Below are 16,842 nucleotides of genomic sequence, written 5' to 3' on the forward strand. Positions count from 1 at the left end.
GAGGCAACAGGGTCATCACTTACCTGTGAGACGGGCCTGCATCCTCAGCAGGAGTTCAACTATATCGGACAGATCATCGGCTAACTCCATGCGAGGCGTGATATTGAGCGGAGTATCCAGTTGAGAACAGTTCTTGGCATCGAAGGCAAAGTAAGCAGGATCACCAGAGAACTTATCGGTAGGAAACACAGGAACCTCACGCTGAAAGCACAGGAGTTGGTAAATCAGATTAGGAAAGGCAAGTCTATAACTGCTAGGACCTGAGTGGGCAGCAATGGAGCGAATGTGATCAAAGACAAACTGGCCAAAGTTGAAAGTTCGTTGATGTGTAATCATGAAAATGAGCTGACACCGATCAATCTGCAAGGTGTTCTTGTTGGTAGTAGGATACCAGTTGGAGCAACTAATCTTGTGCAACATGATCATGGATGGGGTAAAACGAGAAGTAATCAAATACTTCCACCGTGATACACTCCCACCCGACAGCAGCTCAGCAAGCTCATTCTTAGTGGCATCAACATGTATCAATGGTTTCGTAGGATCCACAGCAGCAGTATCAATATGAAACATGCGATTGATAATGGCAGGTGAGAACTCAAACTGCTTACCTCGCAGATAGACTTGCGTGAAACCATCGGAGCGAATAACCAAATCAACAAGATTAGCATAGAACTCATAAACCACTTGGTGATTGAATGGTTCAACATCTCGCACAGTGTGAATCATCCCAGCTGACTCAATCAACTGCTGAGCTCCATACATGGTAGAGACACCGAGAGGAAGGATCTTCTGATCGGTTACTTCTCTTTCATCAAAGTGATGGTAACGACGCCGAGCTTGAGTAGAGGAAAAACGAAGGTTAAGAGGACGCTTCGGCGGCTTTGTCAATAAGGGGAAACAACGGTCGCGAGAAGCCACACGACGTCTATTGGCGACACAACGAGCAAGGAATGAGAGGGATTCATCATCAGCCGTAGTCGCGGGAGGAGCAGCATGGGAATCAGCTTCCGAAGCTGTGGCATCACTATCACCCAGATCCATGGGATCGGACAACGGAGGAGCAACAGGAAATGGAAACGAGGGATCCGGAGTGGGAGAGTCATCACGAAGAACCAGGGAAGAACCGGAAGTGCGACGACGTGAAGAGGTGCAACGAGGAGCAGCGGCGCGAGAGGGCAAGATGCGGCTAGACGAGGACGAGGACGCCATTGGTTCGAATCGACAGCGGAAACAGTGGTGGCCGGAAAAAGATTACAAGCGGCGACGATGTGAGAATGAAGCAGAGAAAACGATGAATGTGTTACAGCGAGGGTTTGTAGAAGGAAATCGAGTAGACTCGGCGGAATGATTTAAAATAACCAAGCGGACTAAAACTTAATGGGCTGAAAAAAAACAACTTAGAGCCCATCAGCAATAACGTGGCCAAATGGCCTTATAAAACCCATCACCACCAACAAACAACTTAAAACAAGTTGTATCAAATTAACACCAATTTCGAATTCTGCAACCACATAACCACACGGGATTGGTCAAAGAGATGCTAGCAGCTAGAAAGAACTTCAGAGTCACCAAGAAACAGCTAGCAACTGGAAATTAGATGTAAATAAAATTCAAAGAGCCTCACAAAATACAAAATCCAAACTTCAAAAGAAAAAAAAAACAGCAAGCCATCATAGACTCATCAAGATCACATCACACCTTTTGTTTAGCACCCACCTACCAAGTGAACACAACCACAGAGAAAAATCCTCACACAACAGGTTAATGAAGACATTACACTCCCCATATCAGTATAGGACTTTGAAACTCACCAATGGACATCACTGATCTGCACTAACCCCTTCTCCTTTTATTTTATTTTATATATATATATAGATATACCACCCTGTGGACCAGACAAGCTCACCCTTTCATCATCATCAAGACACAAGAGGATCATTGGTCAATCTGTGCACAGATAGTGGAACAACAAATGAGGTAAATGAGCTCACCCGTTCATCATTAGCAAGACACAAGAGGATCACTGGTCACTCTACGACAAATGTGAGTTTTCCTTTTTTTTTTTTTTAAACCAGATCAGGGGTGCAGACGTGAGAGGTCCATGAGTAACCAAAAGAATAGGAGGAGGAAGTCATCACAAAACCCAGTGCAGGAACTCCCTTTAAACAACACACTCAGAAAGGCAAGATTAGTACTGAACAAAAACGTGCAATGATCCCTTGAGGAGCGTGACAGCTAGCATTCACCAATACAAAGTGAGTTTTTTAAATTGGCAAAGGTGACAGCATCAAGTGGTTTAGTAAATATGTCAGCTAGCTGTTTCTCAGATTCAACATGAAGTATTTCCACAAGCTTCCCTTCAACCAATTCCCGTATGAAATGGTGCCGAATATCAATATGTTTTGTGCGAGTGTGCTGTACTGGATTCTTAGCAATGTTGATAGCACTGATATTGTCACAATGAATTAAGAGAGTTTGAGTAGTGATACCATAATCAGCTAGCATTTGCTTCATCCAAAGAAGCTGAGTGCAACAACTTCCCATTGCTATGTATTCAGACTCGGCAGTGGATATTGATACACAGTTCTGTTTCTTACTATGCCATGCAATGAGATTGTTTCCTAAGAAGAAACATCCACCAGTTGTACTTCTGCGATCATCTGTAGAGCCTGCCCAATCTGCATCACAAAAACCAACAGGACTCGAGTTAGTTTGTTTTGTGTAGTACAAACCATGATCCAGCGTACCTTTGACAAATTTGATGATTCGTTTGACAACTGTAAGGTGGGACAGACGCGGACTGGATTGATAGCGAGCACAAACTCCAACACTATAACACAAATCCGGTCTACTCGCTGTAAGATACAGTAAGCTACCGATCATTCCCCGATATAATTTCTCATCCACCTTGGGACCAGCTTCATCTCTGGTGAGGATACACGATGTGCTCATATGAGTTGTTTTGGGTTTGCTTGTCTGTATGTCGAACCTCTTGACAAGTTGTTTAGCATATGTACTCTGAGAGATAAAGATTCCATCGACAGTCTGGGTGATCTGAAGACCCAGAAAATAACTCAGCTCTCCACACATGCTCATTTCAAACTCTTGTGTCATTGTTTTGACAAACATATTAACCAGCTCCTTGCAAGTGCTCCCAAAGACTATATCATCAACATAGATTTGAACAATCAATATTGCGGAGGGAGTTTGATAGATGAAAAGAGTTTTATCAACACTCCCTCTTACAAAGCCTTTCTGTAGTAGGAACTGGGTCAATCGCTCATACCAGGCACGAGGTGCCTGCTTGAGCCCATAGAGTGCCTTTTTAAGTTTGTAGACATAGTCAGGATGTCGTGAATCTTCAAATCCTTTTGGCTGTGAAACATACACCTCCTCTTGAAGTAACCCATTCAGGAACGCACTTTTAACATCCATTTGATAGAGCCGAATGTTGAGCAAACATGCCATACCAAGTAACAAGCGGATGGACTCTAGACGTGCAACTGGAGCAAAAGTCTCATCGAAGTCTACACCTTCAACTTGCGAGTATCCCTGAGCAACAAGTCTTGCTTTGTTGCGGACAATATTTCCTTCATTGTCAATCTTGTTCTTAAAGATCCATTTGGTGCCAACAACATTCACATCAGCAGGCTTTGGAACTAAATCCCACACATCAAGTCTTGTAAACTGCTCTAACTCCTCATGACATGCATTGTACCAGAACTTATAATCAAGAGCTTCTAAGATATTCTTTAGCTCAATTTGAGATACAAAGCAGGAATATTGAAACAATTCAATCTATGCTACAAAGCAGGATTGTTGTAGCATTTCCTGAAAGTTCAGTTTAACATGTCGAGTCATTCTTTCGTCCATGTTCCCAATTACATCTGCTGCGGAGTGGTTCTTATGGACCTGCAGTTGATTTGGAGCAGCTAAGACTTCTGATGACTCAACCTTTTCATCTTTGTCACACGATGTAATCTCTTCAGCATTCTTTTGAATATGTGGTTCTACAATAGGCACCTGCTGAACCTCTTGTTCATCATCTTCAATAGGAATAAGCACAGGTCTACTCCTGTCATCGAATACCACATTAACAGAGTCAACCACCATTCTTGTTCTCTTGTTAAAGACTCTATAGGCTGTACTGTTAGTTGCATAACCCAAGAACAATCCTTCATCGCTTCTAGAGTCAAACTTCCCCAAGTGATCTTTGTCATTTAGAATGTAACACACACAGCCAAAAATGTGAAAATAGGCTAAGTTTGGTGTTTTTCCTTTCCAGATCTCATAAGGAGTTGTCTTAGTGCCAGGTTTAACATAGACTCTATTGATGACATAACATGCAGTGCTTACTGCCTCTGCCCAAAATTTTTGTGGAACACCATTCCCAAGAAGCATAGCTCGAGCCATTTCCTGTAAAGTTCTGTTTTTCCGTTCTACAACCCCATTCTGCTGTGGCGTTCTTGGTGCAGCATACTGATGTCGAATTCCTTGCCTGTTGCAGAACCTCTCAAACTCCTCATTCTGAAACTCACCTCCATGATCACTTCTGATCTGAACAATGCTTCCCTTTTCAGTTTGAAGTTGTAGTGCCAGAATTTTAAAACTTTCCACTGCTTCTGACTTCTCTCTCAAGAAACGTACCCATGTGTATCTTGAGAAATCATCTACCAAGACAAAAATGTACTTCTTTCCATTTATGCTCTCTACTTGTACTGGCCCCATGAGATCCATATGTATTAATTCAAGCACCTTTTTTGAGGCTACGTCTGGTACTCTTCTATGATTCACCCTTACTTGTTTTCCTTTGTTACATGCTTCACACACAGCATCAAGCTTATCACCAAGTTTAGGTACCCCTCGGACCAATCCTCCATTAACAATCTTAACCAGACTCTGTACATTCATGTGTCCCAATCTCTTGTGCCAGAGTTCAACTTCTGACACAGTTGCAGCTAAGCATGTTGATGAAGGTTTCCACATGTAGCAGTTGTTGCCTGATCTAATCCCAAACAACACAGTGTTGTTGTTTTCATCTACTGCTTGATAATCGATTTTTGTGAAAATCACTCTCAGACCTTCATCACATAATTGACTTATACTGATCAAATTTGCTTTAAGCCCTTCAACAAAGTACACGTTGATCAATGATGGCTGATTATTGTCCTCAAGTTGTCCTTTACCTCTAATGAAGCCTTTTCCACCATCACCGAATGTTACCTTTCCGCCTGGAACATGTTCATAAGCTGATAGGATGTTTGGATTTCCAGTCATGTGACGCGAACAGCCGCTATCAAAATACCAGGGATCACCTCCTTCACTGCTTGTTGAAGTAAAAGCCACTTGTGCTATAGAGTCTTCTTCATCGAGAGTTATCCTAGAGAGATTACAGTAGAGGCTGATTTCCTCTGTCTCTTGAACTGCTCGATTATACATTGTTTCATTGTTCTCAGATTCCTTACTGTAAAGATCCCTTTTAGATACCCAGACTTGGCAAAAATGAAGTGGATCGTTGAAACATTTTCTAGCCATCCAAAGCTCCTTGATTTTGTTCTTAAACTTGAAACCAAAAGATCTGACATGCCCTGTTTTGCCGCAGTAAAAACACCCATAGATCCTACGTCCTCGCTGTGATCTGTTCAAACCTTTTTGCTTGGGTTGAAGTTGTGTGTTCTTAGTTGGTGCTACAGGGACCTTCTGTTGCATCACTTTTTCCAGAATACTTGACTCTGTTTCGTGATTTGCACTGCTTTTAACAAAACTCACAGATTTATCAGGGGACAACAACTCAACAGTCTTCTCCTTGTGATAACCCAGACCTCGATGTTGAGAACTTACAATTCCCATTGATAAAATCTCATCCAGTTTTTTACCTCCATTGTTTAGCATCCTGATTTTTTTGTGGTTCTCATTCAATTCCCTTTCTAGGCTTGTTGATCTTTCTTTTTCTAAACCATACATCTCTTGTAAGTTCTTCAATTTCCTCTCAAACAGCTCCTTTTCAGTAGGAGGAAGTTCATCACCGATCCAAACTCCAGGCTTCCTTTCTTCCAGCATGTTAACTTTGGCTTCTAGTTTCAGTTTTTCCTTGATAAGTAACAGTTTTTCATTACACAGCTGAACCCAATTGTCATACAAAACACAGTAGCTTTCTTTTGTAATTGATTCTTCCTCATCATCATCAGAGCTTTCAACTGGCACATCATCGCTTTTGACACTGAAAGCAAAGAGATTGAGCATTCCTTCTTCTTCATCACTCTCTGACTCTGAGTTGCTATAGCTGAGAAATGACTTGTTCTTTGCTTTTTGCAAATTTGGACATTCTGTTTTCAAATGACCTATTCCTTTACACTCAAAGCATTTTATCTCCTTCCTCTTTGTCAAAGGACATTCAGGTTTGTAGTGTCCAAAACCATTACACTCGTGACATTGCACATCTTTTCTATGATCAGCCTTCTCCTTTTCAGTCTTGTTAAAACGATTGTTAGATCTCTCTGCATCGTTTCTGTTCCAGCGAGAAGAATCTCTTGTTTGACCTTTTTCAACACGCTTCAAAGCCTTTCCAAAGTTCCTTGCCATCAAGGACATATTCTCCTTAATTTCTTTTAACTGGTCACTTGTATCGTCTGCCTTGAAAGCAATTCCTTTGCCGTGGATTCTCAGTTCTTCAGCAACTTCCATTTCTTCAGACTTCAGCATACCAACTAAATCAGCAAACTTCAAAGTGTCCGTGTTTCCAGAGACTCTCATAACTACTTTGTGAGCTGCATATTTGGAGGGCAGACACCTAATTAGTTTTTTAACCATCTTGGTATTCTTGTAGATTTTACCAAGATTCTTCGCCTCATTTGCAATAGCCCTCATCTTAGCACTGAATTGTGAGATAGTTTCTTCTGGATCCATCCTTAGAACTTCGAACTGAGAGGCGAGCTAATCCAACCTTGTTCGTTTGACACTTGAGTTAGCTTCATGTGACTTCTCCAGAATATCCCAAGCCTCTTTAGCTAACTCACACCCTTGGACTAGTTTAAACTCGTCATCGTTTACAGCTCCAAATATGGCACTAAGGGCTCTAGCGTTATATTTTGACAGGCTCTTCTCTTCTACCGTCCAGCGAGCTTTAGGCTTAGTAATCTTGTCACCATTTTCAGTTTTCTCATAAGGAGGTTCCCAGCCTTCCTCAACAGCTGTCCAAGCGTCTTCTCCCAGATTTCGGATCAACTGAATCATTCGGACCTTCCAGCGACCATAACCTTTATCATCCAACATCACAGGCTTCTGAAGCATCATTAATTCATTAACTGAATCCATCTCTGTCTCAAGATCTCAACCTGTGTCGAGTATCAAGCTCTCGTCGGTTGACTGCTCTGATACCAAATGTAAAAACAAGATGAAGACAGTAATGAAGAAACTTCTTCTCTTATTAAGAATCACTTAAACAACCTTACAAGGAGTGTTTAATCAGTTTTACACACAGCTAAAATAGCTTGTCACTGACCAATTCTTAATCTACCCAAAAACACAAAAGAACCTAAAAGCTTATTTTTGCTCAAGACTCTAAGAAAAATCCCAATCGGCCAAACAACATGTTTGCCTTGATCAAACAATATATAGGACACCCATGACCTATTTCCCTAATACGGATAATACTAAATCTTTTTTGTAGATACGCATATATCTTGTTCTCCAATCAAAGTATCTCCAATAATATAGCCACGTCACCCAAAGTCCGTTGCTGCTTAAACGCCCGAACCAAACTTCCAGAATCCTACATACCAGCATTGTAGTACTCAAAAACCTTCATGCTTACAATAACACATTTTCCTTCCGAAAGGTATATTCTCCAATTTTTTTAAAAAAAATAATTTTTATTGTTATAATTTAAAATGATTTTTTTTGTCAATAAAAGAATATTTAAAATGAATTTATTAATTGAGTTTTCTATTTTTTTGACACTTCAAAATTTTTAGATACATCCTTAAATTTTTGATATAAATTCGGTTTGAACAACTAGAATTAGGAATGTTGTTGGTTTATTTTCTCTATATATATGACTAATCAAATACGAATTGATAATATAAAACCGAATGTACCGTTCTAACTACCTTTTTAAAGAGTGATTAGCTTAAATATGACAAACAAACAGACAAATACGTTTTACCAGTCTTCTTAAAATTTGTTTTTTTTTAACCATTTACGATTTTCTCCAGCCTTGTTTGAATTATTTATTATTATTTTTTGGTTACTAATCATATTCATTTTATTGATAAGCTAGTTTAATATATTTCCAATTTCTTTCCTTTTTTTATTTTGACAATGAATGATAGATAGTTTCTTTTGTTTTAAAAAGGATTGACTTTAGATTTGGGGAATTGATAGCAATACTTTGAATATATAAAAAAAAAAAAAAAACCAGAAAAAATACATTTCACCCCTTTGTAAGTAATTTGATAAGGAAAGTGGAAAAAAAAATACTCATATCTTATTATTATATAACAGAACTGATCCTTAAGAAACAGAATTTAATCAGAAAATATAAATTTTTTTATCCTAAAAGCCCCAAATAAGGTAGTACCGTCGTAGTAGTAGCAGTGGATTACAGTTTATTTTTTTCAAAAAGCAGTCTCTGTGATTCGAAATCCCTAAATCTAGGAAAACCATTCGAGATCATGTTATCGAATCATCTCCAGAACGGGATCGAATCCGATAACTTGATCTGGTCTCGTGTCCCTGAATCCGATGATACATCCACCGACGGCGTTGGTCTACTCAACTCTCGCCGTGACGGTGGCGGAGGCGTCGATAGTCTCGATTACGAAGTCATCGAGAATTACGCTTACAGAGAAGAACTAGCGCATCGTGGGAAGCTTTATGTAGGGTACTACGTTGCTGTCAAATGGTTCTTCTCTTTACTCATCGGAATCGGTACTTCTTCTTCCTTCTCTCTTCGGATTTTATCTGGTCGATGTTCCAGAATCAGATCTTGAGATTTTTTTTTGTTTTTGTTTTTTTGGTGATGATGATGATGATTTCGTAGGAACTGGATTAGCTGCTGTGTTTATCAATCTCTCAGTTGAGAATTTCGCTGGGTGGAAATTTGCACTCACTTTTGCAATCATTCAGAAGTCTTATTTCGCCGGGTTTATAGTTTATCTTCTCATCAATTTAGTCTTAGTGTTTTCTTCTGCGTATATCATTACTCAATTCGCTCCCGCTGCTGCTGGTTCTGGCATTCCTGAGATTAAGGGTTATCTCAATGGTACTTACTAAGTACTAACCTTCTTAATCTCTCTCGTTTTCGTAATCTGTAATCGTCTTTCATTTATTCAAATTGGATTGCGCAGGAATTGATATTCCTGGGACCTTGCTATTTAGAACGCTTATCGGAAAGGTGAGTTGGCTTTTTTTTTCCTGGAATGTTATGCTATTGTGGAAGTTTTGTTTCGTTTTCTATTTTGAACACAGTTTTTTATAGTTTGCTCTCTCATAGATATTTGGAAGCATTGGTTCTGTTGGGGGTGGCTTAGCTTTAGGGAAAGAAGGTCCCCTTGTACATACTGGTGCCTGCATTGCATCGTTGCTTGGTCAGGTGAGCATCCGATTTTGTTGTTATTCAGGCATAGAGATGACTACTGTATTTTTTTTTTTTTTGCTTAGTACTCCGGCATTCCTTAGGAAGCTAAAACTGTGCTTTCCTTCTGCTTCTGTTTGTTTCAGGGTGGATCAACGAAATATCATTTAAATTCTAGATGGCCGCAACTTTTTAAGAGTGACAGAGATCGTCGTGATCTTGTAAGTTCCTAGATGCTTCTTGTAAAGATTGCTACTTGATTTCGTTTTGTTTTAGTTTTGGTCCAAATCTTCTTTGAGAGCTTATTCCTTAATTTTCCGATGCCTTGAAAGGTCACTTGTGGATGTGCAGCTGGAGTTGCTGCCGCTTTTAGAGCTCCCGTTGGAGGAGTGTTATTTGCATTAGAGGAGGTCACCTCATGGTACGTTCCTTTCCCTCATTGTACTGCCTGAAATAACTCTGTCCTGAGAAACAGCCATTTGAAGAACTTATGTTGTCGTTCAATTATTTCATTAGCAACTGCTGTCTCTTGACAGCAATTTAGGTATCTTTAGAATATCTTAGCTACTGTGTGTCTGGGATACTTTTCGGTCTGTCGTTTAATTTAATTTGCATGTGTATTGAAGGTGGAGAAGTCAACTTATGTGGCGTGTCTTTTTCACTTCTGCTATTGTGGCTGTTGTGGTACGTACGGCCATGGGATGGTGCAAAAGTGGAATATGTGGACACTTTGGTGGAGGTGGTTTCATTATATGGGATGTATCAGAGTAAGGTTCTAGCTTCAGTGCTCACTTATATTGGGTTAGATTAATAGGTGCTAGAATTGACTTGGAGCTTTTCTTTCTCTCATTTAGTGGTCAAGATGACTATTACTTCAAAGAGCTACTGCCAATGGCTGTAATTGGAGTAATAGGAGGTCTACTTGGTAAGGAATTTTCTTTTCCTGCACTCTTGGTTCCACTTACCTTTTGCTGTCTATTTCATTCCTCATGGCCTTTTCCACCAGGTGCATTATTTAACCAACTTACACTCTATATGACATCTTGGCGTCGGAATTCTTTGCACAAGAGAGGAAATCGAGTGAAGGTATACTTTGATGAACTATTACAATTAGTTCTTCATTTATTTGGTTATGTTTATCTTCTTGGAGATTGATTGTTTCGTTGCTGGATTTAAATAAATGCTAAAAAGATTATATGCAGATAATTGAAGCATGCATCATCTCTTGTATAACTTCAGCAATCTCATTTGGGCTACCTCTCCTAAGAAAATGCAGTCCATGCCCTGAGTCAGTTGCTGACTCTGGTATTGAATGCCCACGGCCTCCAGGAATGTATGGGAATTACGTAAATGTAAGACACTGTTATAGATAATATCTGTTGCATATTCTTTACAATGCCGATCTGTTATGATCAAATTCAGCCAATTTAACGTTTTTCCCGATGGAAAAAGTGTGCAGCCATACATAAACTGACAGGCTTTGTTTAGTATACCTTAGAAAATTTTGAACACTATTCTTATGCGCAATTCTTTAGTATCTAGAAAAGTCTAAATAATGAGGCCCCGAAACTTTAGCAATGATAACCATTTCCCTGTTGAGCTTTCTGACTTCCCTCAACGTTTCTGTATTTTAACATTGCCTCATTCTTGTTGCTTTTTTTTTTGTGGGTGTTTGTCAATCATCGCAGTTCTACTGCAAGACGGATAATGAATACAATGATCTCGCTACCATTTTCTTCAATACTCAGGTCTTTTCTTCTAGAATATTTTCACAATAGTATTTTTCAATTTCTACTTTGCTTTATCATTCCTGACTGTTTCAGTTGAATTGTTTTGCTTTTCATTTTGATGACAGGATGACGCTATAAGGAATTTGTTCAGCGCAAAAACAATGCGAGAGTTCAGTGCTCAGAGTCTACTGACTTTTTTGGTATGATATTCTTCTACTTGGTTTGTTCTTAATTCGGTCTATAGTTCTTGGCAGGTTTGAGTTTGATTGAACGATGTCCATGCTTGCAATAGGATAAGGAACATGCTGATTTGACTTTTTACATCGCTCCATCTCTTTATCTATAGGAATAGCGTTCAACTTGTTTATTTCTCTGATTCATCGTCCTTTTGTTTTGTTTTAATTGATGTATAGGCTATGTTTTACACATTAGCAGTGGTGACCTTCGGCACTGCTGTTCCCGCTGGGCAGTTTGTTCCTGGAATAATGATAGGTTCAACTTATGGGCGCCTTGTAGGCATGTTTGTGGTCAGGTTTTACAAGAAGCTCAACATTGAGGAGGGAACGTGAGTCTCTTTGTGTATTGCTTTGTTGATCTGTTTTATGTGAAATTATGTGGGTTAACTTTGGGCCTTCGATACAAATTGTCTTTGAACCTTAGTTATGCCCTGCTGGGAGCTGCTTCATTTCTTGGAGGCTCGATGCGGATGACTGTATCTTTATGTGTTATCATGGTTGAAATCACAAATAACCTGAAACTTTTGCCTCTTATAATGCTGGTTCTTCTCATCTCAAAGGTATGAGTTACCAACCATTATTAGTTATCTTGATTCTTGTGGAAATATGCTTGTTTTAATTTGTTCTGTCCTTAGGCCGTCGGTGATGCTTTCAATGAGGGATTGTATGAAGTGCAAGCACGCCTGAAGGGCATTCCTTTACTGGAATCGAGACCTAAGTATCATATGCGTCAAATGGTAGCAAAGGAAGCATGTCAAAGTCAGAAGGTTGTTATCATTTCTCCCTCATCAGCGAACCACTAGATGGAGCTTGTAATACATGCTTCTTAATATTATGCTATATCATAACTTGTTTTTTTCTGTCTTTGAAGGTAATCTCTTTACCTCGAGTTATCAGGGTTGCAGATGTTGCTTCCATATTAGGCAGCAATAAACACAATGGATTTCCGGTATGCATTACTTTGTGCTACACAGGTTTGACTCGTGATTACTTAGTCCAATGTGCTGATGTTTTTACATTTTGACATTCTACCAGGTAATCGACCACACGAGAAGTGGTGAAACACTTGTCATTGGGTTAGTTCTTCGAAGGTACGTGATTGTACATTGCAAAAAGAATTATTGTAAAAGAAATATATCATTCTGAATTTTGTTCTCCATGCAGTCACTTACTTGTTCTACTTCAATCTAAAGTCGATTTCCAACATAGTCCTTTGCCCTGTGATCCAAGTGCCAGAAATATCAGGTAACTTAATGTTCCGCACTCTTTCTTTTTTCATTCTCTTTTGAAGGAGTCGTATTTTTGTCTGATAAATAAATTGAACATGCACTCTCCAGGCACAGTTTTAGCGAGTTTGCTAAACCTGTTTCATCGAAAGGGTTATGCATAGAAGATATACATCTAACTTCAGATGATTTAGAGATGTACATAGATCTTGCTCCATTTTTGAATCCCTCTCCGTACGTTGTTCCCGAAGACATGTCGTTGACAAAGGTGAGTACAATCTCTGATTGTGTCTTTACCTGATTGTGTCTTTGGTTGAGAATCTAACCTGTTTGGATCAGGTTTACAACCTTTTCCGGCAACTTGGATTGAGACATCTATTCGTCGTTCCCCGTCCTTCCCGTGTGATAGGATTGATCACCAGAAAGGATTTGTTAATCGAGGTATCCATTCTCTTACATCAGTAGATAGTCAAATTGAGGCATCCGTTCTCTTACATTACTAGATAGTCATACACAATCTTCCGTTAACAAAAATCTGACATAAGGAATAACAAAGGTGATGTTGCTGGTCCGATATGCAGGAAAACGGAGAATCACCAGCAGTGGAACTCCGACAGTCAACTAGTGTAAGGTCTCTTGCTGCTATTCTTGTGTCGAATCACAAAAACCTTGGGAGTCTCTCAAGTTTTGTTTTATGATCCTCTAAACAAACCCCTCGTATAAGGATCATTCTAAGTTTTCAAATGTCTTTTTCCCTTTGGCTAAACCTTATTATGATTACCGATTGTTTACCCTACAGAGGTCGGTACAGTGAGACAACAACAACGCGGATGGATGCTACGCGTCCGCTTCTAGACGATCTTTTAGGCTAATAAAACAGTCAAACATATACAAGGAGTTTGAATAACTCAGGGCAATTCTTCTTCCATACTACAAAACGAAACAAGCTAGCCCCAAATCCGGTCTGAAGGGTATATGAGATGGGATTTGTGTTGTTCGTTAACCGGTCTCATTGGCCGGTTACTAGAGAGAGTAGAAAGATTATTATAAATGTAGAGAGCTTCATTGTTGTACTTGTAATTGTGCGATCTTTGAATATTTTCTTGGTCATTGTAAAATAATCCAGCTTTTGATATATTATTATTACCTGATTAATTTATACCATGTCGGTATAAAAAAAAACCACAATTTATACGACCGTGAGGGAAAGATGAATCATATTTACTTTCGTATCCAGACTTGAAAACTTTTAGATGGGAATCACTTTTATGTTATTCAACTTGATAGAAATGAAGAAGTTTCGGAATTTTGGTTTTTGGCTTTTGGTTGTTGGTTTTTGAGATAACTAAATTTAAGATCTTTTGTTTTTGGTTGCAACGAAGTTTATAAATTTATGTAATGATGAAAATTGTGAACATAATAATCGAAAATTCCCCTATCTTTAGAATATCAAACTGAAAAGACTAAAATGTAAAACTTCTATATTCAACTTACAGTAGTCATAACATGACTCACTCATGACTCATCATGATCTAGCAAATATATTCTATAATTAACTTTGACCAAATTAAGATTTTCACTTTATATATCATGTAACAAAAAGGAAAAATATTGTTGATGGAGAACCAATTAAGGAAACTGGGGATATATTATATATCCATGTTTTTGTATAACAAAATCTAGACGTCATTAAAAAAAAAAAAAAAAAACTTACATAAAACAACCAAGATTACTGATCCAGAATCTATTGAGCAACCAATCAAATTTTTCATCCTTACTCATTTCACAACCTGTATTCTATATTTAGATATCATCTCAATCTTCTTTCCTGTCTTCTCTATCTTCATGAGCTGTATTAATATATATTTTGCCTCATCTTAAAGTGAAGATTTGTGTCTGCTTCTCTCTCGCTCTTCTTTTACAAGACAGAGAAGCATATAGGCACAAACCAAAACTTTTGAGAGAGCATAGACGTTTTATACAATGGCTGTGGTTGTATCTTCTACTGGTAATTCCCAGGTTTTCGAAGCCAAGATGACTGTTTATGTCTTCATCTGTGTCATTATCGCGGCTGTAGGCGGTTTGATCTTTGGCTACGACATTGGAATCTCGGGTTCGATTCTTTTCTCTGCCATTATCTTGTGTTCTTTTTCTCGCTTTACTTATGAATCAAGAAACTGAATACACAGCTAATTAATTAGGTATTTAGATATGTCGCTTTTGGTTCAAGAAATGTTAGAAATTAAATATTTAAACCAAACTTCATTATAATCACAGGTGGAGTAACGGCGATGGACGATTTCTTGAAGGAGTTTTTCCCATCTGTGTACGAGAGGAAGAAGCATGCGCACGAGAACAACTACTGCAAGTACGACAACCAGTTCTTGCAGCTCTTCACCTCTTCTTTATACCTTGCGGCTCTAGTGGCTAGTTTCTTCGCTTCCGCTACGTGCTCTAAGCTCGGACGCAAACCCACAATGCAGTTCGCTTCCATCTTCTTCTTGATCAGTGTTGGCCTTGCCGCCGGAGCTGTTAACATGTATATGTTGATCATTGGTAGAATCTTGCTTGGATTCGGTGTTGGCTTTGGTAATCAGGTATGACCTTATGATCTTTTTTTTTCTTCGTTTCGAGATTACTTTATATTTAGGCATGATACGTTACGTTGCAAGATTTTGGTTTGTTTGAGATCTTGAATTTTCAGGTTGTCTTCAAATGACTAATGTGTCTTGATTTCTTGCAGGCGGTACCGCTTTTCTTATCAGAGATTGCGCCGGCGAGGCTTCGTGGAGGTCTTAACATTATTTTCCAACTAATGGTTACAATAGGGATCCTAATCGCCAACCTTGTCAACTATTTCACCTCCTCAGTTCATCCTTACGGATGGCGACTGGCTCTTGGTGGGGCAGGGGTTCCCGCCCTCATCCTCCTCTTCGGATCGCTTCTCATATGCGAAACACCGACTAGTCTTATCGAGCGCAACAAAACCAAGGAAGGCAAAGATACGCTCAAGAAGATCAGAGGTGTTAAAAATGTTGATGAAGAGTATGAATCAATCGTCCATGCTTGCGATATCGCCAGGCAGGTCAAAGACCCTTACACGAAACTGATGAAACCCGCGAGCCGGCCGCCTTTCGTGATCGGGATGTTGCTCCAGTTTTTCCAACAGTTCACTGGAATCAACGCAATTATGTTTTACGCCCCGGTTTTGTTCCAGACTGTAGGATTTGGAAATGACGCAGCTCTGCTTTCCGCGGTTATCACGGGAACGATTAACGTACTCAGCACGTTTGTCGGGATTTTCCTCGTCGATAAAACCGGCCGGAGGTTTCTATTGCTTCAGTCTTCTGTTCATATGCTCATCTGCCAGGTCTTATTCTTCTTCTTTGTCTTTCTTGTTACCCAAGTAAAGGAACATTAGTTAAGTTAGCGTTTTTCTTGTCTCACAAACTAACACTTTTCTCAAATACAGTTGGTCATTGGAATCATCCTAGCCAAGAACCTAGATGTGACGGGTACACTAGGAAAGACACAAGCCCTAATAGTGGTGATATTCGTGTGCCTTTACGTGATGGGTTTCGCTTGGTCATGGGGACCACTAGGATGGCTAATCCCTAGTGAGACCTTCCCCTTGGAGACTCGAACCGAAGGGTTCGCATTGGCGGTCTCTTGCAACATGTTCTTCACCTTCGTGATCGCTCAAGCCTTCCTATCGATGCTTTGCGGGATGAAGTCAGGGATATTCTTCTTCTTCAGTGGTTGGATCGTTGTGATGGGACTTTTCGCTTTGTTCTTCGTGCCGGAGACTAAAGGAGTCTCGATCGATGACATGAGAGATAGCGTGTGGAAGCTACATTGGTCTGGAAGAGGTTTATGCTTGAGGAAGACGAGCATGACGTCGAGAAGAGAACTGCTTGAGCTTGTTGAACAATCACCTGCTTTCTCTATTTTATTTTTATTTTATATATTATATATGTTTTCGGTATAATTGATTTGGTTTTAATTTCTGCAGCTAAAGTTTTAAGTCTTTTTTTTCATTTAATCTTCGTGAAAATGATATCGGCTTTACCATGTTA

At 39.4% G+C, this 16,842-nt stretch overlaps 1 protein-coding gene and 1 pseudogene across 6 annotated transcripts; both read left to right on the forward strand.

The window, feature by feature from the left end:
• Positions 1-8,377: 8,377 nt before the first annotated feature.
• LOC104771115 (chloride channel protein CLC-d-like) lies at positions 8,378-14,080 on the forward strand. Of its 5 annotated transcripts, none has more exons than XM_010495588.3 (22): positions 8,378-8,928; positions 9,041-9,262; positions 9,348-9,394; positions 9,494-9,592; positions 9,721-9,795; positions 9,907-9,995; positions 10,201-10,341; positions 10,429-10,499; positions 10,581-10,660; positions 10,777-10,926; positions 11,263-11,322; positions 11,430-11,504; positions 11,718-11,869; positions 11,965-12,100; positions 12,176-12,307; positions 12,412-12,489; positions 12,576-12,631; positions 12,705-12,785; positions 12,878-13,034; positions 13,106-13,207; positions 13,348-13,397; positions 13,566-14,080. In XM_010495588.3, the coding sequence occupies exons 1-22, from the start codon at positions 8,673-8,675 to the stop codon at positions 13,636-13,638; spliced, it is 2,382 nt and encodes a 793-aa protein (XP_010493890.2). In that variant the 5' UTR covers positions 8,378-8,672; the 3' UTR covers positions 13,639-14,080. The 5 variants fall into 5 exon arrangements, with proteins under 5 accessions (XP_010493890.2, XP_087360557.1, XP_087360558.1 ...); XM_087504431.1 differs by having other exon boundaries at positions 13,348-13,392; XM_087504432.1 differs by having other exon boundaries at positions 8,522-8,928; positions 10,766-10,926.
• A 525-nt stretch (positions 14,081-14,605) lies between these two features.
• On the forward strand, positions 14,606-16,842 carry LOC104771116 (sugar transport protein 8-like; annotated as a pseudogene). Its single transcript, XR_015593704.1, has 4 exons — positions 14,606-14,879; positions 15,044-15,363; positions 15,510-16,136; positions 16,239-16,842. The product of XR_015593704.1 is annotated as a sugar transport protein 8-like (transcript).

The sequence above is a fragment of the Camelina sativa genome, chromosome 20 (genome assembly GCF_030686135.1).
Source record: "Camelina sativa cultivar CO46 ecotype springtype chromosome 20, ASM3068613v1".
NCBI lineage: Eukaryota > Viridiplantae > Streptophyta > Magnoliopsida > Brassicales > Brassicaceae > Camelina > Camelina sativa.